Source organism: Ascidiella aspersa, chromosome 2 (genome assembly GCF_963924565.1).
Source record: "Ascidiella aspersa chromosome 2, kaAscAspe10.2, whole genome shotgun sequence".
NCBI classification, from domain to species: domain Eukaryota; kingdom Metazoa; phylum Chordata; class Ascidiacea; order Phlebobranchia; family Ascidiidae; genus Ascidiella; species Ascidiella aspersa.
The window spans coordinates 28518707-28544095 of record NC_139448.1 but is presented as its reverse complement, the minus strand read 5'-3'; the positions used below and the strand labels follow the sequence as shown (position 1 = coordinate 28544095).

The 25389-nt window shown below is 36.7% G+C and overlaps 3 protein-coding genes across 3 annotated transcripts; 2 read left to right on the top strand and 1 right to left on the bottom strand.

Moving 5' to 3' along the window:
• Positions 1-91: 91 nt before the first annotated feature.
• On the top strand, positions 92-4522 carry LOC146164708 (U2 small nuclear ribonucleoprotein A'-like). Its single transcript, XM_083381561.1, has 8 exons — positions 92-230; positions 305-426; positions 507-654; positions 1728-1956; positions 2685-2764; positions 3037-3118; positions 3247-3343; positions 4263-4522. Exons 2-8 carry the CDS (start codon positions 345-347, stop codon positions 4307-4309), a joined length of 765 nt encoding a protein of 254 aa, XP_083237687.1. The 5' UTR covers positions 92-230; positions 305-344; the 3' UTR covers positions 4310-4522.
• Positions 4523-8998: 4476 nt separating this feature from the next.
• On the top strand, positions 8999-20888 carry LOC146164707 (uncharacterized). Its single transcript, XM_083381915.1, has 7 exons — positions 8999-9633; positions 10156-10264; positions 16019-16132; positions 16923-17915; positions 18326-18428; positions 19051-19170; positions 19624-20888. Exons 1-7 carry the CDS (start codon positions 9037-9039, stop codon positions 19808-19810), a joined length of 2223 nt encoding a protein of 740 aa, XP_083238041.1. The 5' UTR covers positions 8999-9036; the 3' UTR covers positions 19811-20888.
• A 710-nt stretch (positions 20889-21598) lies between these two features.
• On the bottom strand, positions 21599-25091 carry LOC146164706 (serine/threonine-protein phosphatase 4 regulatory subunit 2-like). Its single transcript, XM_083382592.1, has 8 exons — positions 24958-25091; positions 24667-24748; positions 24025-24195; positions 23709-23840; positions 23461-23532; positions 22749-23155; positions 22523-22596; positions 21599-22217 (listed from the first exon to the last, which is right to left on the bottom strand). Exons 1-8 carry the CDS (start codon positions 25040-25042, stop codon positions 21993-21995), a joined length of 1248 nt encoding a protein of 415 aa, XP_083238718.1. The 5' UTR covers positions 25043-25091; the 3' UTR covers positions 21599-21992.
• Between the last annotated feature and the right edge of the window lie 298 nt (positions 25092-25389).

The window sequence follows — 25389 nt, the reverse complement described above, 5'->3', positions numbered from 1 at the left end:
ATTAAGCAGACTTGTCACAAACATTTTTGGTAAATTGAATTTCGATTTTTTTTACATGATTTTTCCACATGACTGATTTTAGCAGCACACGCGCCATCTTTCACATTTTATTCTTCAGATAAGAAAAGCGCCCAAATTATAAATTTTACGCCACAGTTTGGGAATGTATATGTAAAACGTTGCTAACCGATAATCAACTGGCCTAAGTCTCATATTTTGAAAATAAACAAGTAAGTACATCGATTAGTTTTTTGTTTTTTTTATTGTGAAAAAGCCCCTCAAACATTCAATTTTCAAATTCTAGAAAAGTCCACAAACATTAAGATCCTCCATAGGAATTCATCATGGTTAAGCTCACTCCAGAATTAATTGAGCAAGCCATCCAGTACATTAATCCTGTACGAGAAAGGGAACTTCTTTTAAGAGGTTAGTATTATAAAATAAATATGGTATTCTATTAACTATGTAAAATAAAAACATTTAAAAAAGTACTTTATTTCTTTCAGGTTACAAAATTCCTGTGATTGAAAATATGGGAGCAACTCTCGACCAATTTGACACAATCGACTTTTCTGACAATGATATCAGAAAGCTTGATGGATTTCCACTGTTACCCAGAATAAAGTCCTTGCATTTTAATAATAACAGAATTTGGTAAATTTTACCTAGTTATTTCTTTTCTTTTTGCTCATTATATGTATTTATGCTGCTTGACCTGATTATATACCCTAGTTTTTTTTTATATAAACTTGTTTTGTTTTTAAATCCAGCTAATATTTGTTTAGAAATTTTTTAACTTGTTCAAGCCTGGAAATATAGCGGCGTTCGTCTAGAATCCTACCACAACGAACATTATTTGGGTTAGGGTGCCGGTTAGCGTTTGGGTGTGGATGAGTCAAATAATAGTATTAAATAATAATACTTGACCCACCCTCACCCAAACACTAACCGACACCCTAACCCACATATTGAGCATTGCTTAAGAATTATTTCAACAATGTGGTAGGATTCTAGACCAGCGCCAATATAGCTTATATATACATATTCTAATTTGGTCTGTTATATAAAGAAACATGGGTGCACTTTCCAAAGTGACACCTTTGTATCATTGTCGAATTATATTTAGACAGCCAATAAGGTGGTTGCATATAAGCCTGACTGCATTCTATAATTTGTGGCCGCCAAAGATTTACGCCAAAATGTCTTTCTGTTAAAATCCTATGCCAAAATAGGATAATATATACGCCAAACACGACAATTAGTTTTGGTAAATTCACTAGTTATTCCACGCCAAAATGTTTATTCCTAATAAATAATGTCACTGGCGTGGTTTTTAGCTAGCATTCCACACCAAAGATCTTGGGCGGGAAGGCAGTGGAATGCAATCAGGCATATATATAAGAAGAGTAAAAAATACCTTTTTTTGGAAAAATTCAATTTGATATGTTTATTTTACCGAAAAATGCTTTAAACTACCAAAATTATAACACCATTTTCTTAACCTTCACAACAACTAGCAATGACAAAGCAAAAATACAGTTAACAAAGAAAAATAAGGTATTTCACATTTTTCTGGGTTGCTTTTTTCTCAAAATTTTCTCACACTGGGACTTTCTCTAATCTCGCTTTTTTAGGTGTGAATTTCATTTAAAAACGATAAAGTTGTGAATTTCATTTAAAATCAATAAATCTGCAATGATATAAATATTAAGTTTATTGATTTGCAGTCGGATAGCTGAAGATTGTCACCTGTCGATTCCAAACCTCCAGGAGCTTTACCTTACCAACTGCGAAATTCGCGAGTTAGCCGACTTGGATCACTTAGCAAGCTTTAATAAACTGGAATATCTTAGTCTGATGCGAAACCCTGTGGTGCACAGACAGCACTATCGCCTGTATGTCGTGCACAAACTGCCAAAAATCAGGGTTCTCGACTTTCGAAGAGTTAAGCTAAAGGTACGTGTTTGTAAATAGTGACTTGAAATAAGTTTAAACATAAATAAAAAAATAAGAATTGACCTAGATTTTCTAAAATAATACTTTTTTTCTCTTGTTGATTATGGCCCAAAACTTAAATGAACTAATATTCACTTATATAAACATTCTCCCTATGTTATGATTTTTTCATTTTACTTGCCAGTTACACCCCTGTGTTTTATTTCTAGAGCAACTTTCTATGTAAACAGACCACTAGTTTTTTGTTTGCTATTTAGCCATTTTCTTATAAAATTTGTTCACTTATTCATTAATATTTGTTTTACTAATATAAAATGACAAATTGCCACTACAAACTACCAGAAACACCTAAATATGCTTTTTTTTTTGCATATATACAGAAATGTCGCATAAATACAGAAAATATTTACAAAGGAAATATGTTTTCTTAAAAAATTAAAATATTTTTGTATTTTTTTTTAAATTAAATTTTTTACCTTTAAACTTTTTTCTTCTGTACTTTGTTACTTTTAAACAAAAACCTGCTTTGCTATTGGGGTAGCTTTGCCGAAGTCATGTTTTGTGACTTTAAAAAGTAAAATTAGTTTAAATCTGAGTTTCATTAAATAAGGGGAAATTTGGCAGCTCGGTTTTCTATGCAATCGAAATGATAATAGGAAAAGATTCGGCTCATAGCCACTTAATGGCACCTGAACACTTTTAATTGCGCTTTTTGTGGACTACCCTAGGAGAAACAAGAGGCTAAGAAGCTTTTTGGTTCCAAGCAGGGAAAGCAACTCATGAATGATATTGGCAAAAAACAGAAAACGTAAGCAAGTCCAAATTTTATTTTTCCTACTTGAATAAGAAGTGGGTAAGTTCGTTGTTTTAAATGAGTTGTGTTTCTTTGTGTGTTGAATTGTCAAGAACAGACGCTACACTTATTTGTGAATTGTGATATGCATGATATGACCTTTACTTGAATATAAAACGTTAAAGAAAATTATTATTTTTTTTTTTTTTCAAATAATTTATGTGAATTTTATCTTGCATTCAGTGTTTGTACTATTTTTTGTGAAACACTATTTACTTCAATTATAGCTTTGAACCTGGAGCGCCTATCAAGAGCAACGGAGTTAGTCAAAATGCTGGACCATCCAAAGCTGATCGAGATGCTATTAAGGTGCAGAAAAAGTTAATATTTTAGAATAATATTCCATATGGTTATTACCACAGTTTAAAGTATTGCATGTTCAGGGTATTTTAGTTATACTGTTTTTAAAAGTTGACTTTAACCACATCACCCCATAGGACGCGATTCTGAAAGCCACCTCTCTGGAAGAAGTAGAGAAACTGAAACAGATGCTTCAGGCCGGACAAATACCGAACAAAGTGCCACCAGCAACAGGTAGGATGCTGATTTATTTTCATGAAATTATGTAAATAGCACATTAAAACTAGAAATAGACAGATAAATTCTGGTTTACCGATAATATCAGCCAATATTTCGCCAATATATCAGTATCGGTAAATTTGAGCCGATAATTTAGCCGATATTTTGTTATAAAGATATGACATAGCTTTCCTTAAAAAACAGACATCCTATTTTTTCAACAAAAAAATCTTTTAGCATCATGCAATGTTAATATACAAAATAAGGAATATCTAAATATAGGAAAAAAAGGGGGGTATCGGTCTGAAAAAGTGATATTGGTCGATCTCTAATTAAAACCGTAATTCTTTCACAATAATTAATCAACGTTGTTTGTACCCTATGGGACAATTAAATTTGTAAAACTTATAGTTTGTTCTTAGTGTGATGTGTTATGTGAGAGTCATTCAAGTAACGTCTTAAATACTTTCTATATACACATTTTAAAAATTCATCCTGGTTAATTCCCCTGGTTTGTTTAGTTTAGTGCTGTCGGTGAAGTGAGAAGCGATTGCTTTAACACGAGGGAAGAAGGTTTGTAACTTGGCTTGACTTTGGTAATTATCAAAGATGTTTAACTAGTACAGGATGGTCCAAACCTAGCCCTCCGGGGTAGAACCGGAGGTTGTGAGTTCGAACCTCACCGCAAGCTAGTTGTTTTTCTAGCCTGGCCTCGGCTTGCACTACAATCCTGATCTGCCTGAATGATTTCCGTAAGCCCGAAGGCATCTTGTGTAACATGAGTTTAAAACTCCTTTTTTAGCCTTCATGTATGTGGCCCGCGAATGACACGCCAACAATACTACGGCTACGAATGCCGGTAATCTTGGACCATCCTGAACTAATAGGTCGTCTGTTTAATTACCTTTCTAACTGAAAAATAATTCGTTTCCAGTCAAAAACGGGCAGCAGACTCAAGTGGTGGAAATGGACGAGGACTGATTGGTTTTGCTGAATGTTTGGATCTTCGGAAACGTGAAGAATCCTTTTGTACGCTCCTAGTTTAATGATTGGGCGGCAGCCCTCTTCATCATGTCTACTGTAAAGTGTCGCTGCAGAGATCCGCTTAAGTTCGAAGACATTCTTCTTTGCTGCTGCCAATTTTGTTACTTTTACATGATATTTTGTTCACAATAAAAATCATCGTATTGGCGATATTGTTGCATTTCCGCAAACAGACGTTGTGCGTCAAGCAGGGTAATTTTTGTTTTGTTATTCATTTTTTAATTTAGTTATCACACTTTACGTGTATTTTTATAATTTAACTTGTTTTGATTTTGGTGCTAAATTTCAGCTAAACACCAATAAAAAATATATAGATTGATATGAAACATACACAGCGCTTCAATATGAGTTGCTTGTACTAACAGAATGTGGCAAGCATTGGTGTATGATTGTTTCTCGACTCGCTCCTCTCTGAGCCTGAAGCTCAGTTGGTAGAGCGCCGAACCCGGTATGACCACGTCGTGAGTTCGAACCTCACTGCAGGCTAGTTATTTTTCAAGCCTGCCTTGCTTGTACATTGTTGATTGACAGATTCGTTGAGTCTGTAATGGATTTCGGTGTAATAGAGATATATTACATTTGTTTATGCCCATGTTATTTTTAATCCTTTGCGGCATGCGCTCGGATTTTATTCGTTTAGTTTATATATGCTCATACTATTGCAACAAACCATGCATGGTACATTTTGGGGATTGTTAAGTTCAATTTGTTTCGAGTTGGTATTTATAACTTTTAGTTAGATCAGCAACAACAAGCCAATATTGCAATACAGTATGCGGGAAATTGTTTAAAAAGTTAAACCGAATCCTTTATTGACATAATCTTCATTGTGGCCGTTGCTTAGCTGTGAAAGACCCAAGTGTTATATCCGCAAGTTCTCGTTGAGGAGTATCTGGCTTTTAAGTTGGAGTTAAAGCAAAACGCGTGCCACCAGACACCTCTGTATTCCAACGCACAGTATATTTTGTCCCAAATCGTTGTCCCGATCGTAGGCTGAGAATGCCCTGTGGTTATGAAAACCCAGTCAATCACCTGGAAACACATCACAGTTCAACAAAAGAACAAGCCCAACATAGGTAGCGAGGCAAGCTTCGGTAAAATATTGTGCACGTCTGTTGTGTCGCACACCACACAAGCCAGGGCTGCGGAGTCGGCTAAAAAAAAACAAGATTCCAACCCCTTCAAATTTGCACAGTCCCGGGTCCGGCTCCATTTCATCTTGAAAACACCTGTTGACACTAGTGGCTCTTGCGCAAATATGCAGCTAAATTTGAGCCTCATCGCAGCTCGAAAAAACACGGGTATTTAATTGTTTATAATGGGTAAAATATTAAATAAAAGGATAAGTAACGCACGAAAAACAATTGTATTTTCATGGTTAACCTTGACTAAAACCTAAAAGTTTATTTTAGGCAGGGCTGAGTCGGTTAAAAACAACCCGTCCGACTCCGGCCAAATGTAAGATTTTGTCGAGTCCAGCTCCGACTCTACAGCCTGTGTTTTACCCATTTACGCAACTAAATAAAGGTGGATTTTCTGCAATCCACTCATATTGGTGTCATAATTGATCCACCCGCATTACATGGTTTAAAAATATTTCACATTTGCTATTACACTTTTACAAATTACATTTTAACAGTTAAAAAATTTGATACTGCGCATGCGCACGTCGGACTCGGGACTCGGGTAGTTTTACGCGGTCTTACTCGAGTCCGATTCCGGAAAAACAAACCGACTCTGTCGAGTCCCGACCCCGCAGCCCTGATTTTAGGGAGGCCATTTCATGACGGTGATGCAACAATGAGTCAAGAAAAAATCTTAGCCGCATCAACTTTTAAAGTACAGTACAATAATTGTTTGGCTGTCACGCGGCTCGCAACAATACGAGAAAACAAATAGCACGCGACACGCTAAATATGGCCAAAATGCCCATAATTGGGCCGCGGTCCATAGTTTACCGACCACTGGCTTAGGCCTTTCTGAATTAAAATATAACTTGCGTCTAACTCTAAGAAATAGATGCTGCCCGGATGCTATAATGACTCCGCTAGACTGGTCGTTAGCTTAGGCGTCTACAAATCTTCGTGACTGTGCCAACTTTACTTTTACTGTTGAAACCGCAAACTATACTTCTGAGCAAGGATGGATAATCAGTTTAAACCAATCCCAGTTCGACTCCGGCCAAGAAAATGAACCGTAGTCCGACTCCTGCAAAATGTCCGTGTTCGTCGAATTCCGATTCCGGTTTTAACTCTATATAGCCTGCTGTATTTAACCCATTAAGTAACTAAAACAGGGTAGATATAGATAGCAATCCACCTATAGAGATTTCATATTATTTATCACCCCAAATACGTTGTACATTCTACCACATGCTAATTCCATAAGCTCAAAACGTACTACGGTACTGCGCATGCGCACGTCGTTGCGTAACTCGGGGTAGTTTTACACAGTCTTACGCGAATTCCGAGTCCCGAGTCAGACTCCAGCAAAACAAAACAACTCCTTTGAATACCGATTCCCGACTCCGGAACTGGTACTACAAGGGGGTTGAAAATCTTGGACCACCACTGCCTACTAAAAAACACATCATTTTATGAAGCATTCTCTCTAATTTGTCGATGCTCACTATAAGTTACCACACAACTGGAGAAATATTTACCGAATCATGCCTGGCGATGTAAAAGCCCCGAAGAAGCGACTCGGGTGCTTGGAACGCCGTTCGACACGAAACTCTTTTTGTGAACGCAGTGAGAATAAATCAGACTGATCAGACACGGGCTACCTTCGACACGGTTCATGTAGAGGAGATTTAAAAGAAGAGTAGGGTATCTGTAAATGGTCGCTTCTCATACTTTCCCAACATAACCCCAGCAAGCCAGGTAAATTATAGTTTTATTGTTAGGCTCATTATCGAAAGGGTGTATAACCTATAAATTATATTTGCGTCTCATCTTTGCTCATCACATATGGAAAAAGGATTGGGAATCACAGAATTATATCGCGTAATACCGGTATTACAAAACTACGAATTTTATTTTTCTATTTTACTAAAATAATAATAGCTTCCACTTAAAAGAATCACAAGGACATTTAAGTTCTAAAGTAAAAAATCTGCCTCACCCCAGGACCGTAGACTATAAAAAAATAAACTATAGGCTTCACCGAGACACTCGGGTCTCCGAAGTTGAGCTGAATACGAAGGTTATTTTTTACTATACATCAAAGCAGTGTTTTCTTAATTTTGTCTATTAAAGTCTTATTCCGATTAATTTACTTATTTCGATAAGTTTTTTACTATCGCTTGCGGCGCACCTAGCAACCTCTCATGGCGCACCAGTGCGCCGCGGCGCACCGGTTGAGAAACGCTGCATCAAAGAATTAAAAAGACAACTTGTTGAACAAAATATTCTTGCCTGATAGACAAACCAAAAACAACACTAGTCGATAGTTGAAATAAGTCAACTGAACGAAATGATTTTATAATCGTTAATTTACATTCGATTTAACTGCACAAATACAGCAAATCATCAAATTAAAACAAATCTATTACTATTTTGTAAGAGCGTAGGGATTCAATCCGTGTTGCGTCTCAATTGCCATCGAGAAAATTTCGCAATACTTAACAAATACCTCAAATACTTCCCTAAGCGAAATGGAATCCAGTTAGTTCAAGTATTTTCACTCCGATTCAAAACCGACGTATCAAAGACAGCAACACATTACCGAAAATTTATAGCAGTGTATCAATACGCGTGAACTTAAGTATGGGTTTTGTTCATTCACAAAGTTAATCGGTGAATCATGTACATTAGGAAGTGGCGTTGTTCGTCTGAATACTGAACAAACAATTCGTTTACTACAGCTTATTGCCAGAAAATAAATGCACGTCCTGCTTATTGTTAATGACCAGACTCCTTTTATTGGTATTTTTTTCAAGACTAGTTAGAATTTGGCGTATTGTGTCAGTTGAACTCTAGAACATTTTGAACAATTATGGCAAACTGTATACGCTACTGAAATGCGCTATTCTTAATAATGAAGGTACAGGAAAAAACTAAAACCCTATACAGACAACAACCAATCTTAGATAATTAACTGGGGTATTTAAAACAAAAACCTTAAAATTGATATAATACAGCATGCTATATTGTTAAATAAAGGGCGCTGGTCTACAATCCTACCACTTTTTGTCCAGGGATTGATGATGCTTAAATTATTTTCGTTAGGTGCAATTTTGGGTTCGGTTTGGTCCAGTATTATTATTGTACTTATTCTCCCATATTTATTTTTTCCTTGCCGTTTCAATTTTGACAAAATGTTTTTGTCACTGTAAAACAATGGCAGGATTCTAGACCAGTGTTGTTTTCTCCAATGAAATGGTCAGTTGTTAATCACTGAAATGCAACTATATAAGTAAAGGGAAGAGCCACTGCCTAATTACTTTATAGTCGCATTTCTTCCATTGTGTAGTTTCAAATTTTAAAAAATCTAAAAGTTGATTATTTTTTTATCGAAAACATACTACATAATTTTGTTTTATTAACGGTTATAATGACAATAACCATGAGTTTAAAAACAAAGATTTCACCGTTTGTTTGTAGATGCTCTAACTGTAGTCTGAATTAGAACTTTTGCTTACCCTTTAAAAACTTGAATAATAAATGATAAGCATGAGTCGAATTGGAAAATTTTTCAAGCGCACAAAAGGCAGCAAGGCAGATAGCCACGGTACAACCTCAGCCAACGAGGAAATTGAATTTCAACCAGGCCGCAGCCAGGACCAGGATTCCCATTGGTCCGGAACGGGCAGCAGTGGTTCGAATCCAAGCAGAGATTTTGACGAATTTGAGGGACAGCTACGGAGAAATAGTGGCTCGAAGACTGGTGGCCTATCAGGAACAATGCTCAATCAGTCCAACCACTCATCGGACTTTAACAATGAACAAAAGAAGCCACGCCCTGGGCACCAGGAGAATGGAGACATGCGGCAGCGAAAAGACTCTCTTTCGAATCAACTGAAAACTTTGATGAACCCATCGGATGGATTAGTGCAACAATCTAGCAAAAACCTCCCTCCACGAAGCAGAAAGCTGTCATCTATTGATTCCGAATTAGACTCTGGTTATGCCAATGATCACCTTGTTCCGCAAGCGACCATCACTCGGACATCGCCGAAAGCTCCAAAAAAGCTAATTAAACCGGGAGAGACCAACGTTGTTCAACCTGCCTTTCTAAACACCACTGGGGCTAGCAACCTGGTTTGTAAAATGTTTCAACTATGTAATGTTTTCCTATAAATTAACAAACAACGAAGAAAAATTCTTTAGACAAAGTTATTTTAGTGTTATTTAACAATATGGCTTCAATCAGAGACAACAATTTCTGAAAGATGAGTTACGCCTAGTTTATTGTGAATCATCAAAATAGCTTGTTCTTAAGATCCCAAAATATGGTTTAATAAAAGCTTGTATATATACAGGGAAATTGTCTGCAGTTTTCATTATCTTTTGAAGTATAATAAAAAAAGCAAATTGTGTTTGTTTACATTGATAAACATTGCAATAATGGCAAAAATACCTGCCCTAAGGTTTAAAATGTAAAGATGTGAAATTTAATCTGGTTTTGTTGAGAGAAACACATCGTTTATGTTAATTTTTGGAGTTTATTTGTAGATACAATCACACAATACCCTTTCTTTAAACGTGATTTTTTTTGTAATAGAGTCATTTAGTCCATGGTTAACATTTCTTAAATTCAAACAATAGTCATTTATATTTTAGATGCGAGTTACTGACGAATATACTGACCCCTTTGATGCATTAAATGCGCAAAGACAAGATCAAGTTGACGGCTACATTGAGCCTTACAAAGCTCAACAAATGTACAATGGTAGGTTTACATTTGTATTCCATGGTGATTATAAACTTTTAAGTCTATTATCTTCAAAATCACTCAGAAACCCACATTAGTCTTTTGTTGAATAATGGACAACTGGGTATCTAATATTATTGTGAAAGGGGATTATTTTTTAGCTTGAACATTTTATGAGTGCAAGGTGATGTTAGCCTGATATATATATATATAAATTATATGTATATTCATAAGTGCGCTGTATTCAGTCACACAAGTGTCTAAAAAGAGAAGACTTTTCACAAAAAATTGGTACAGCGAGTTCTGATTCAATTGTTATCAGATTTGTTTGGTATCTGTGTCCAGGGGGGGGGGGGGGTTGATCCCTAGCTATTTAAGTTATACCATTTCTTCGAAGTAGTTTGATATGTCGCGCTAATCAAAAAACGATCTACGTTTAGTATTGCAGGTGGCGACAGACGTGCTTGTAAGTTAGCCTAGTCCCGTACATGGATATACCAAAATCAATCACACATATTTCACGGTCTTGTTTTAGCCTGAAGTTAACGATTGCACTCTAAGCGGTTTCGCATTTGGCGCCTGGCAGGATTGTCGACAACGCACATGTTCGCTTTGCGTCTAAATGTTCGCTTTTGCTGGACGTTAATTGGCTGTTTCGGATGATTTTTTTCTTGTTTAGGACGTCATTACCATCGCTATTTTATGACGTCATATTTGTCACTATTTTATGACGTCATTAACGTCAGACAAAAAACAACGGGGAATTCCCTAATTTGAAAATTCGTAACCCCCCCTTTTTGAATTTCTGGATACGCCCCTGTCTGTGTCATAAATGTATGTTTTAGTTCTCACCATGAAAATAATAGAATTCTATTGTTCTGGATAGGAATACCAGTGCACAGCTATCCAGGACAAACTTTTTGTTGTGCAAAATGTATATTGATGTGCATTGTGCAGTACTAATCCAGCAATGTTAGTCATCAAGGTACAGAATTTTATGTAGATCCGTGGTTCCCTACCCTGGAGGTTACGACTGGCAAAAGGTTGTTCGCGAAATTTTTGTTTTGTTATTTTATAATTGTAATATGGTTTTTGTGTAATACACAAAAATTGGAGGGTCGAAAACTGAAAAGGTGGTCGCTACAACAAAAAGGTTAGGAACCACTAATGTAGTTGTTAAAAAAAAATTATTATTTCGCCAGCAAAGGCATCACCAGTGTATCTAAAAAACAACAAAAACAATATTAACTTTAATAGCATTCTTGAATTACTGCTGTAACTTATCAGTAGTTGAGTTTGATATTTGTTAGCAAAGATCAAGACGATTTCAAACATATTGCATTCAGTGCCACATTTATTATGTAGTTTGACTATATGCGCTGTGCAGCTTACATGCCTCATACACAGCAGAAGTATTTCTCAATGCACTCCTTTTTTAACAGAATAGGCAAAGAATAACATAGGTACAAAATATCTAAACAGTGAAATAGAACACCTCAATGACATGACAGCACAAAACCTTTTTTGTTTGACTTTCATGGGGTTGTACAAAACCATATATGTAAAGTAAAGTGATATAAGTTTCAAGTGATTTTTAGGCGTAATTTTATTCAATACCGCAACTTTCCTATATTTAACTAAGTTGTGTAGGCATTTACTGTAATAAAGCACTACTGCCTGACTTGGTTTAAAATTTAACAGCCCATGCACATTTAAGTACAGAATAAAAGGAACCTTTTTATAAGCATTGAACACCTTGTGTGAAGGCACTCAGAAAGAGTTTTGCTCTAAACTTAACACTACCTAAGTATCAGCCCAAAACTGCTTCAACAATATTACTAATACTGACAAAGCATGCTGTTGACATAATTTAATCTGAATTTAGACCGCAACCGAAATTATCCACTCCAATCATGTCAGTTTGTTTTTTTAGTGTTAATGAATGTTTAAAAGACAAGTTCTGAGTCAACTGTAGGACTGATTTTGGCTAAGGAATTATTAAAAGGAGTTACAAAAAATATACTTCTGTTAAGCCTCATAAGCATGGTAGATGTTTTTATTTAAGCATATGGTACTATTGCAAACTTATGAGTAATTTGAAAAATTATAATACAAATTTAGGAATTTTATATATTTGCATATCAATTTGTGTTTCTACCTCAATAAAATGCCGTAGTTATTTAAACTACGATTTTGCCCAGCTAGTTTGAACTATTACATTACTGACTAGCTAGCCCATTTTTTCAAAATATGACAGACCAAACCGAATACACATAACCTAGAAGTTTTGAACAGTGAGATCTGTGGACCCTAGGAGTGTGTAAAGAGTTTCCTTCAGTCTCTAAATATAACAATTTTATTTGTCCTCAAAACTAAGCAAAATAAACAAGTTGCCAAAGTTTGTTACATTATTTTGTTTTATTTTATTATTTTTATTTTAACAGACTTTTGACTACGTTAATATTCTTTACTTTTAAAATTTATTCATATAATATGTACAATGCAAATCACTAAAAAAACTGGAAAAATAAAAGTAATAACTCCTGGAAAAGTATGTAAATAGTTTGGAAACCACCGGTGTAGCTTTATACCCAAGTCCTCTAACTTAAAAGGGGTTCTCTAATTTTGTAGCTATGTAAAACGAAAATAGGGCACAGACGCAAACATCCATCCAAAAGACCTCAACTAGAGCAAGTCTAACGAAGCCATATTTTGTTGATACTTTTCAAAGAAAAGTAACTACCGACGACCGATGTTTAATTGAAAATAATCAACTGAAACAAATTCCAATATTTTCCTGGAAAACAGTCTCGTTATTGAAAACAAACTCATATAGTAGTTATTTGACTGTCTGTGAACCCCGGCCAGTGAGTTGTTTTTCATGTTAATAAAATGTAGTTTGTGGTTAAATATGTATAAAAAATTAAATTCTTTGAAAAAAATACTCACTTTTTATGTTCTACTGCAGTGTTTTCCAACGCATGAGTGCCAACCCAAAGTTGGGTCACCTGATATTTTTTCTGGGTCACCTATTAAGATACAAAATTATAGACAAAATAGAAAACAAATTATTATATTGTACAAATTATATATCCTATATCGATACCTGATATTTAAGAGAAAAAAATATCGCTATTCTATTTGACTCCAAGTAAGTCATTTGTATTGTCAAATAAGCAAATGATAAAAATTAGGATGTTGTTGCGGATTAGACTTTAAAGATGTTCAAAGATGTTTTATGGCAAAATTTGCTTTAGCATCAAGAAGCTTAGTTACCTCGTTTGTTAACCTACTATTTTTTGATAAATTTATCTTTCAAAGTAGAAATCGCTGTGATTGTCACAAATCATGGCTGAAATGCCAAATGCCTATATTAACTTAGTATCAGACAAGTGTCGATACCACCACTTAGAATTGGGTTCCAACCGGATATTATCGGACATCACTAATAGTGATTCTTCTATAACTCAGTTTAACTGTGTTCAGTAGTGTGTGGGTACAAACACCCCATCCGTCAGATATCAGTGCAGTTCTAAGCAAAAAGGTCTACGACAATCAGTGCATTCAAAGGATCAAAAAGTCTGACTTTTAGACTTTGAGGTCTTGGACAATGCACTAATTTGCATTAACAAATGTGCATAAGAAGATTAAGTTCAACAATACTTGACCCAACCAAACCCAAACGCTAACCAGCGCCCTAACCCACATAATGTGCGATAATTTAATAATTATAACGCTTCAGGCCCCAATACCTCAATTTTTGACGTAAAAATCTTAAATACAATGGACGAGAAACCATCCGAGTTTGGGCTTTTTTCCCCAGCATTTAAAGAATTATTGAAATAACGCACATTATTTGGGTTAGGATTCGGGTTAGCGTTAGGGTTTAGTTGGGTCAAGTGTTATTAATCCTATCTCATATTTTTTGTTATCTTTTCTGAACTTTTAATGAATATTTTTAAAAGGTCCAAATCAGTGCATTGCCAGGACCTCAAGTTCTAAAAGTCTAGACTTTTCTGCCATTGGATGCCCTGATTGTCGTAGACCTTTTTGCTTAGAAATGCACTAATTTCTAACGGATCGGGTGGTACAAAACATATATTAACATTGGAGTTAGTTTACAAAACATTTTACTATACATGGATTGTACTATACCAAAAGCAGGATGTATCGAAGGTGGGCATGGGGTCATGGCCCACCAAAGTATACTTTAGGCCTGCTTTAACTAAGTAATTGCAAACTTTTTTTGTTTGTATGACTATAATTAAATGTTTACTTGAATTGCCATAAACCTTCAATGAATAGACCTGCCCTAACACTCTTTAATTACCACCTCTTCAACTTAAAAGGTAAACAAGATCAACACCTTATATGTTTTTTGTCATTGGCGCAAATTTCTACAATTTTTTTGTGAAACCATGCTCAAAGTTAATGGCTTACTACTGGTAGTTGGCAAAAAAATCTTGGTAAATCATCAATACACCATGTGTGTTCTAAATAAAACATCTGGCGATTTAATCCTATCAATCACAAAAATCTTTGTCAACATCCTGTCTGCTTGAATAAATTCATTTGCACATTTCCATGCCTCTTCTGGTGAAGAGCAGATCTGACATTTTTGATTGACGGTTTTAAAGTGTGTAGAGATGCTGTCACAAATCATCTCATTAAACATGAAACCTTACAAAAATTTACACCCTGTTAGGGTTTTCAAAGTTTGGGTCGCCTTGAAAAAATGTTGTGAAACATTGTTTTACTGTATACAAGTTTTATTAAGATAAAAAACGTTGTGTTTGTGTTAAAAGTACCAATAGTACAATATTCATAAACTAATTTATTTAAATATATTTTGTTGAACCTGTTATTAATAAAACATTTTTCTTTAATGTAGTTCTTGACATAATGCATTTATTTAGCTAATGATCAATTTTCCAGGGCATACATGAATACTTACAGAAAAAATATTTTCTAATTGCCCTGTAATACTGGTTTGTTGCATACTCGTATCTTTTGCAATGTGGTTTACTGTAACTTCACAATAAATGAGATTGAAACAGCATATATCAACTGTACACAAGGTTGAAACAACATCTTGATATGTTTAACTCTAAATAAATGAATCCATAAGAATTTGAAATATATTTCGCCCCTCTTGAGCATTAGAAATTAAACACTGGTTGGGAACCACTGGCTTAGTTTATAATTGATATATTTGATCTGGACAAGAACTAGCAAACAACTAAAAAAGTAAATAATAAGAGAAGTCATTAAATGCTTTATGGGCATCATTTCATTTTTGAGATCAATGGGAATTCAATTATATATTTTGAGTTATGTGTGGAATGATATGAACTATCAAGTTGATTATTGTAATTGTCAGTGTCGTTGGCAATATGTACACAAAGTTAAATTGTTGGTAAAATAATCACATAATCAAATAATTCTTGGTTGTTTTAGTTTCTCCTATATATTGGGACAAGTACTTTTGTGACAGGTCAACTATGTGTATAAACTATAAAGTGACAAGAGCAAAAATGTATGTAGCATAACGCCAACAGCAGAACATCTTTTAGCACCCTCATATTACTTTGTAGGGTCAACAAACATGTCACACTGGAATTTATTAAAACAAGATGGCACGCTTAAGTAAAGCTTGATATAGGGTGCTCCGGGTTATAAAATTCTTAATCTAAAAAACACAGTTGATTGGATATATTATATCGTGAAGTGAGGTTGACAATATACGAAACAAATGTAAAAATTGTTTTGCAGATATGTTGCAAGGAAACACAGGCTTGGGAGAAATGAAATCTTCAGTTTCGGATTCCTCAAATTTGCATAGAAGAAAAGAGTATGATGAACCATGGGACAAATCTGGACAGCATGGTAACATTTTGATCATGTTTAATGATTAATTTCATGTTTAATAGTCGTTTTTTGGGAGGCGTTTAAGCTTAAATATTTTTCTTGCTAAGTTTTGAAAAAGTGTATGTGTAATTTTTTTATGTGAGCCAAGATGGTTGCATCTCCTAAATGTTCAATTTTGTTAAGCAATAATTTAAAGCTTAAACCATTGTTAGGGTAATTTGAGTTATTTAACTTGGGATAATGTCTGGGGCCTCTATTATTATTTGCAAAATGTTTTTCATAGTTGGTTTCCTAACAAAAATGTTTTTACATTTTTTTTAGTAAATAATTCACATGTAGCTCAAGTCCCAGTTTGATCCATTCTATTAAACTAATACCATAAAGGCTAAAGCAACAAGTTAAAAAAACTATGAAAAACATGTAAGACCAAACGTTTATTTATGAAAAAGATGCAAATTAAAACATTTTTTGCCATGCCATTACAATATTTTTATAAATGCACAATAATAAGTTACTTGCATAAAACTGCTTGATATTTTTGTTTGTCTTTTTAACATGCTTCTTAACATAATAATGGTGTATGTTTTTTTTATATCGGTGGCGCAGTTGACTTGTTCTTATAAATTCCATTATTTGGTTAAAATAGGATAAAATTATTAAAAAAAAAACACACCAGGATCCTTACTTACCTTTGGGATTGACAGTGTTTTTTACAGCAATGGTCATACTGATTTTTGTTGGACTTGGCTACAAAAGCGACTGCCCCTGCTTTATAGACCGTAACATTAAACGTTTACATTACTTAAAGGCGACAAGTCCGACTACGAAGAGCCTTGGGACAACAGCACAGCCACCCTGCCTTACGCCGCCAAGCAGAGCTCCTACGCCGGTCAACCACACACTCACGCCGGCTTGGTGCTTGAGTACCCGAACATGATCGCTGGACAGGAATCTGGCGACTCGTCTGCTTCTTCGTCTTCGGCCAGCTTGGCTCGTCAGCGGATGGTCCGCGTGGCCGACAGCCCTCGCCACTCGCCCAAGACTTCGCCGCGTAACTCGCCCATGATGGACAGGCGCCTAATCCGTCCGCGCGACTCGTCAACCAACTCGCTCTACTCGGCGCCCGGCGGCGGCAAGTACCGTCCTGTCGACCAGCGCCTGATCAAGGCTGAGCCTTCGCTGGAAGAGCTGCGCCGCCATTCACCAAGCGGAACTGGTTCGCGTGCCAGCAGCGCCACCAACAGCCCGATGAGCAGCAGCCAAGGCTCGCCGCTTAGTACTCTGACGCGCGCAGAAGCCGACCACCACCTGTGCGGCGTTGACGACGTGCGCCGCGCCTCGTCGCCCGTCAACGCGTCGCGCTATATACTGAACAAAACCAAGAGCAGGTCACTGGACATCCGCAACCGCGCTTTCGTACCACACGGCATGCGCGGCACCAAAGCCTCTATACCGAAGAGCGCGTCGGACGATCAGCTGATGCAAGCGCTGCACAGCAAAGTACAACAGTACAGGCCTGGTGCCAATCCTTTGCGCGGAGTAACGGAGTACGAAGAGCCTTGGGACGGCTCGGCAGAGGCGAGCGGCCGACCTTCCATGGTGCACATCTCGCATTCGCGCTCGCGCTCATACGAGCTGAACACGTCCTACAGCTACTCGGCGCTGCAGCCCAAGCACGTCAAGTCCTACTCGTTCGACAAGCCCGAAGCCATGCGCTCCGGCGCCGCTGCAAACGCTGCTGGGAAGGCGGTGAACTACGAGCGACCCTGGGACAATCACGACATCGTTCCCCAGGGACACCGTGAGTTTGATTGATTTTTTATTACACATTTTTGCCAAGCAGGTGATCCCGACATTGCTGCGTAGAGCTTAACGCAGGTCCATGATAGTAGAATCATAGCCTGTGCGAAACATAATATATTCAACTCTCGCGACAAGTGGAATGGGCGTATTTTTAACAACAAAACGCAGGCACCTGATAGTACAATCATAGCCTTCTAGATTTTGTGTGCGAAACATTATGTATTAGACTATCGCGACAACTAGAATGGGACGATTTTTTTTAACAATTTTACCCTGGACGATTTTTTTTAACAATTTTTAGTTGAAATATTTTTAATGACAAAACTGTACTGAACTTGCGAAATGCTTGTAGTGGCTAAGCATCAACATCATAAATAAGTTTTTTACGCGTGTACGTTACCGTTGCAGTAGAGTCATGGCAGAGGTTTCAACATCACCAGCTCGAACTGCATCCGTCGGAGGCAATCAACGACCGAGATTGTGACCCACTACTTCCGCTAGAAAAGCAAAGGTTTGTAGAAATATAAAAATATTTTGTTTTAGCAGTATGCCCGGTGCATAAACTCTCAATTCATTCGATTTTAAATTTAATTGGTCATAAAAAAAAATATTGGTGTTAAAATAATCTATTTTATTAAAAGGACCAGATTAAAGATAATTGTGTGAGTTATTTTATTGTGTGGTTTGACTTTCGCATTATAGAACTGCATTAAGTCTTTTGGGGGGCTAATTATAATAACGCAATGGAAAGAAATACAAATTATATAAGCCAGTGATCGCCAAATTTTTTTTGCCGCTGCCCAAAATACCCTTTCCAGAGCTATTAAAGGCCCACTACGTAATACCACTACGACAACAGGGGAGAATCCAGGATTTTTGTTAGGGTTTGGGGCATGGAAATTTTTAGAATGACGTCACAACGTTACGCCACGTACACTAACTTAAAATTTAGTACAATAAATGTACGCTAAAAATAGCTCGCGGCCCACTAGAAATGGCTCTGCGGCACACAGTTTGCCGAACACTGATATAAACGAATACGATTTTATTGTAGTTGTTCGTACAAGGACTCTGTCAGTACGTTAGAAGATTTAGAAATAAATCAAATAATGTAAGAACGTTTTATTTTACAGCTGGTACCATGGGCCAATTACGAGAGATGAAGCGATACGAAGATTGGAGAATCAAATTGAGGGGAGTTACCTCGTGAGAAACAGCGAAAGCATTCCAAACAACTTCAGTCTTTCACTTCGGTAGGTCGTGTTTTTGTTAGTGTCAAGATTACAGAAATTAATAATTTAAAGAAAGAAATTTGTTAATTTAAAGAAGCTGGTTTTCATATTTTTAATGCAAAACCGTTCCGAACGACAAAGCTTACTCGCGACTTATTTTTAAACGAACAACAAAGCAAGTAAAAACAAACCAGAAAAGGGCAACTAACTGCTTTTAAAGTGACTGTGTTACCTGATAATAATAATTTAATTGCTGAATGGCACGAAAACAGAATAAAAAATCGAACCCGTTTTTTTTGTTGAACGTAAACCAAACTCTTCTTACATGCTGTTGCTACCAGGCATAGCATGCTAAAACTAAGTACACAAGGTGTGTCATTCCCTGATGAAGGCTTTCTGAATAGTTAGCCGAAGCGTTGGACAAACAAATATATACCAGAATAACTTATTTTTAGCAACCTCTTGTTGTTCCAGCACCCGATCCGAGACCATCCACATGGTTGTAAGTCGGACCCGCGACGGCTTTTGGATCCTGGGGGAGTTCAGCGCCCCGTTCCACAGCGTACCGGAGATGATCGCCCACTACGCCACTCACCGGCTGAAAATCAACGATTCCCACCACATTTCCTTGAGCCATCCAGTGCCCGAAGAGTACCTGTAGTCCCGCGTTTCGCTCGCTCGCCTAATTATTGTTTGTTTTGTTCGCCCATAGCCTTTTACTCTATTTTATTCGGTTCGTTATTATTTATTCATGTTTTTTTTTCTTTCTCGATTTTTTTCGTTCGTTGTTGTTGTTTCGAGAAACGCTCAGTAGCAAACGTGGGTCAGTGCGCGTGCGATCTGTATAGTACATTTTTCTTTCCTATTTTTTATCATATACCAGTCGGAAATTATTCTGTAAACATTGTGTTTTTTGCGTTTTTGTCCACATCAATGCCGAGATAAATTCGTTTTCGTCAGGTTTCGGCAATGCCCTTGCTCGAGATTTTTAACGCGGTTCGTCTATTTTTCGATGCATATCGCGTTTTTCTCACGACCCGGCTTTACTTCTGGCTTGGCAACGACGCAATGAGATTCCGTTGCTTTACGCAGTCGATTCGCCTTCATTTTTCACTGCAGCCGTGTTACTTAACCGTTCCATTCAAGTTTTTTTTGCGTGCACGTTTTTTACTTTTTGTACAACGTAAAGCGGTACTTTTCTATGTCAAATGCTTTCAATGGAAACTGAAAAACGGGTTGTTCTTATAGAGATCTGTTTTAATGTAAGACACCCTTATCGTTTTCGGGGTAGCAAACTATTACAATAGAAAAATCAAGTGCTCACCAAGTTATCATTTTCACTGCGCTGCGTCTAGATACTGATAGGCGAAAATCATGTGTTTTCATATTTTTACTTTAGAAACTGCACAGAAATTATAATGTATTTTCGAAACCAATATCGATGCATATTTTTATACTCCAAACCCGACCGCACTCATAACTGATTTTATTTCGCCGCGCTTGCGCGCAAACTGTTCTTTTAATTGGTTTAGATAAAACCTTAGCAGTCACTCTCTCTTTATTATTTTGCTCATCACTTTAACCGACAAAATGCATGGTGCGTTACCCGATTTTATGTAGCCGTCAAGTAGATTGCCATCACTGTATGATTACGATACGTTACGCGTTCGCTATATTTCGTTGTGTACAAAGTACATACTTATTAGGTTTAGCTGTAAGTTCATTTCTTTTGCTGTCAGCGCACATTGGATATAACATGGTGCTGTGATCGGACAGTACAAGGTGCTTGTAATGCGCTAGTCGTTGTGTGTTTCCATTTACTAGAAGTAAAAATATCTCGGTAGAGCGCGAAAAAGGTCCCGAAGATTGAAGAAAGTTATTGAACTGATGTTGTGGCATCATCAGGTCACTTACATAAATTACTGAATGAAAAAAGTATTCCCAAACTGTGGCCGCGAGGACTTCTAGGGTTCGGTGCCACATATGTTGAATGTATTACTAATAATTTATACAATACAATGACTATATTACACTCGTACAAAGCGCGAAAAATGCTGGAACGAAGTGTTCTGAGAGAGTTTTAAGCCTACGTAGCAAGCCTTATTTGATCGCAGTAATGAAAATACTTTCGGTGACGAGCTATATTGTAGCGTTTATAGTCTTAGTTGGCAAAAATTGTAATGTAAATTCGGCTTTAAACCATAGATATGATGCTCGTATAGCAGACGCAAAATAAAAAAAACGTCAGTAAAAAAATTAGCTTTGTGGGAGCCATGGCCTAGTAGTGAACGTCTCCTTTTTTTTCAAGGACATCTTTAAAACGAAACCTTATAGAATACTTATTTACCCATTTTATATTACACAAAATACCAAGGCTGCTTCAAAGAAAGAAGTCGGAAGTTTATACGTTAAAAAATTTATTATGAATACAAAAAAAAACAATTGCGAATAGAAAGTTGGCAGCAATAAGAAAAACGTTTTACGAATTGATTTAAAGGCGACAGAAGAAAAACGCCGAAATGTAAGTGACAAGATTAACTACTCGGTAAGGATGTCCGAAACGTTACGTTGGATCGTCAACTATGGGTGAAACACAGAAATTATTTAGGTTTTTAGATCTGTACAAACCTAGTATCGGGCGTAGCGACATTACCAACTGTTGTCGGTTAAGTTTCCGGACATTCCTAACACTCAGTAGTACAAACAAATATTGGAAATTTTCCTATCAATATTTTTCAACAACTCGTACTTCTCGTTAAACTAGAAATAACTTCGCAAAGCAATCCGGATTTCGGGCGAAACGCAAGCTTAGCCAAACGCTTTTCCAAAAGAAGTATATTTTTCTAGGATTCCTTGTTGGTCGCCGCTTCCAATTCATCATCACCATCTTCGTCCTGTTTCGGCCGCTTGGTGGGGCTACCCACATCCATCGGGGTGATTTCGTCACTGCTCAGTTTCCGCTTGGGTGACCTGGCGGCCACGACGTCATCCTGCGCATGCGCGAACACCGGATCGCTAGGGGGCGCCACTTTAATTTCCGGTAGAGGCTGAACGACGTCCGTTGTGTTCTGCAAAGTAGAAAAACATACGGAAAAGTTAACACGATTATATAAATAAAATTTTCTCCGCCAGGGATCATATCAATAGACAGAAATCGCTCTTCTGGTGTAAAGGAAGTTATAAACCGACGTTTAGACAGCAGATACCAGCTAACCTTAAAAGAGTTGATAACTATTATATCTGCTACTAAAACGTCGATTTATAACTTCGTTTACAACATAAGGAGAATAACTTCTATTACCACGATTGTGTTTGGAAGCTAAGCGACTGCCTGGCAAATCGAATGAAAACTGCACAGTCTCGGACTACCTACTTGGTCTAGTTTAGTTTCTTCATCAGTTGTAGATGCCCGGGAAGCATTGTGCTTTTCAACAAGAGTGCCGACGCCTGCAACATATATATCCAGAATGGTAAACGTAGCAAAACAAAGAAAGGCTCGATGAAGCCAATTTTGACTAACGACACTAATAAGCCTTTTTGACATTATATGTAAGGTTTTACGTTTAGGTTAAACATAGCCCAAAAAGGCGTCTTTTTACTTGGTAGAGGGTCAATCTTCTCCTCAGGCAGGCTTTCGGGTGTTACGATAACTTCAGGTATTTTTACAGTTTCACCGCTTTCGGCTGTTTCAGTTGGCGCGGAGGACTGTAGTTCACAAGCCGACGTCGCCGATTCGCTTGTAGCTGTCGCTTGATCAGTAACCACTTCCTCACTGCCTTTTTCTGGTGATGCATCGGTTTCCATTCTGTCTTCGGCGGGAAGCGCGTCATCTTTCTTGGCACTTTCGTCCACGACCGAAACGCTCTCGTCTTCCGCTGTTTTGGAATCGCCAGCTTGGCTTTCTGCGCTCGCTTCGGCGTCGGCTTCTGGCTTGCTTATGCTGCTGATTTCGGGAAGCGTCGGCGCAGATGTGGTGATGGGCGAAGGAGGCAAGTTCGACCAGGGCCTTAACATAACTAAATGTTAAGCACTGTAAGTCGAACAGCTGAACAGACACCTTGGTGACACAATCACCAAAAGGATTGGATTGCCATTTCTTTGGGGCAGGCCAGCGAAACTTAAAATGGTTATTTAAAGGGAAACAATATTTTTTTGTGGAACACATATTAACGTTTACTATTGTTCATTATACTATATACCAGGGGTCTGGATCCTTTTTACATATATACTACCAATATCTTATTGTTGATATCATGCAATACATAAACAAGTCCGAACGTCATTAAAATTTTGACTGCTTGATTTGCATACCTTTCTGTTGTAGTAAAAGCTGGCCTCATGTTAAATCCTCCATTTACTTGTTCAGTGTTATCATTTGATCTTCTAAAAATACATAAGAAAAACACTTTTCAATGTAGGAATAAAACATCCCGAATTAAGTTCCTAAAAACGCACAAAATTGTAAAACAATCTAAAATACCTTTAATAAAAACACTCCATTTCTGCTAAAAGTTACATCGTTAGTTCTGGTAACAAGTTTATTCAAATAGGTAACATACCTTGATGCATATGACCATGGACTGACAACCATGAGATTCTTCTCCATTGCTCTAATGAACTTCTCACACTTTGTGTAATTTTTCTTTGGGTTTGTCACCAGTTCACAAAGACGTTGAAAAGTGAATGGGGGACTGATAATAAAAATATTATATGGTAGTAGAATATATATATATGTGGTAAATATATATTTCAAATGTGATTTGTATAAGCATTTTTTTAATGAGGTTTAAATGCAAATTTAAGACTCCTGTCAAATTTGCTTTCAATACAACCTAAATATATATATATATTGATTTTTTTAAAGCAGTAAGATACCTTTCAAACTCGGCGGCAAGTTGACAAACTCTTTCCCTCATGTCTTCAAACTTATCATTTTCACAGTTTGGATTTACTTTTCCTTCTTTGTATGGGTTTGTGTTAAAGAAGTCGTCCAGGACCAGTTTCATCTTGTGGATGAATACATTTTGAACTTTTTCCCATGGTCCTCTGCAGAAATTTCAAAACATCTATAAATATGCCAATCTGGAAAGTAAGCCAGATCTTGACGAGATCTCGCGGGTACAGGCCAAAAAAATCCAGGTAAACGGGTGCAACAAAGGTCAAAAGTGTGAACCTTGGTGCACTTGGAAATTTCTGGGTACACTTTATGATTTTCCTATGCACTCTGTATTGCATTTACTGCACTGTAAAGGTATGCTGCAAAAGCGTTTTACATATTTGGGGTGCAGTTCAGATTTTTTTCAGGGGGTTCACTTTTAAAAGATTGAAAAAACTGCACTTGTCATACTTTCCACAGTTTTAAATTATGGACCTCAGATGGCACAGTATGTAAATCTTAAGTTCTCATCTGCAATATTGAGGTGCTTGAATATGAGACATTTCCATCGATTGAAGTATTTTTTATAAAGTTGCAATGGTAAAAATATGTATTCAAAGTTACAACATAAAAATACTCACAAAATATCTCCCGTTTTGGCCACATGCTTTAAAAAGTTTTCCAGGTCCTCTGATAACGGATCAGTGGTGTTACATTCAAAAGCTTTTAAAACAAAACATGTATTCTCTGTTTATAATGTATATTTATATGTTAATAAGTATCTAGTAAGGATTAAAAGTGCAGAATAGATCAAGAACAACCATTTTATTAACCATTATCTTACCCCAAATTGATATATATTCATATATATATTAAACTGAATACATGTTTTAGCAAATATTATACAGTAAATACAATTATCAGTAAAATACCTTCAACAGCATGAACCAAACTGTCAGTTGCATTCATATTAGTATCCTCAATGTCAATGTTGGGTAAATCTGGCTTTGATTTCATTTTACATACACTTATTTAAAAAAAAGTTCCTTAAAAAAAGTTAAGACAACGTAATTAAGCACTCATTGGTGCTGGTCTAGAATCCTACCATATTTATGAAATCAATGCACAAAATTTGAGTTAGGGTGCGAGTTAGCGTTTGGGTGTGGGTGGGTCAAGTATTATTATATTCTTTGTTTTATATTAATACTTGACCCACCCTAACCCAAACCCGCCCCCTAACCCAAATAATGTTTGTTGTGGTAAGATCTAGACCAGCGCCCACTCATTTTCTGTTGTCGGTTACCAGCTTTAGTGAGCAATTAACTCCCAGCAAGCACAGTAACTAAAACATTTTATTTAAAAAT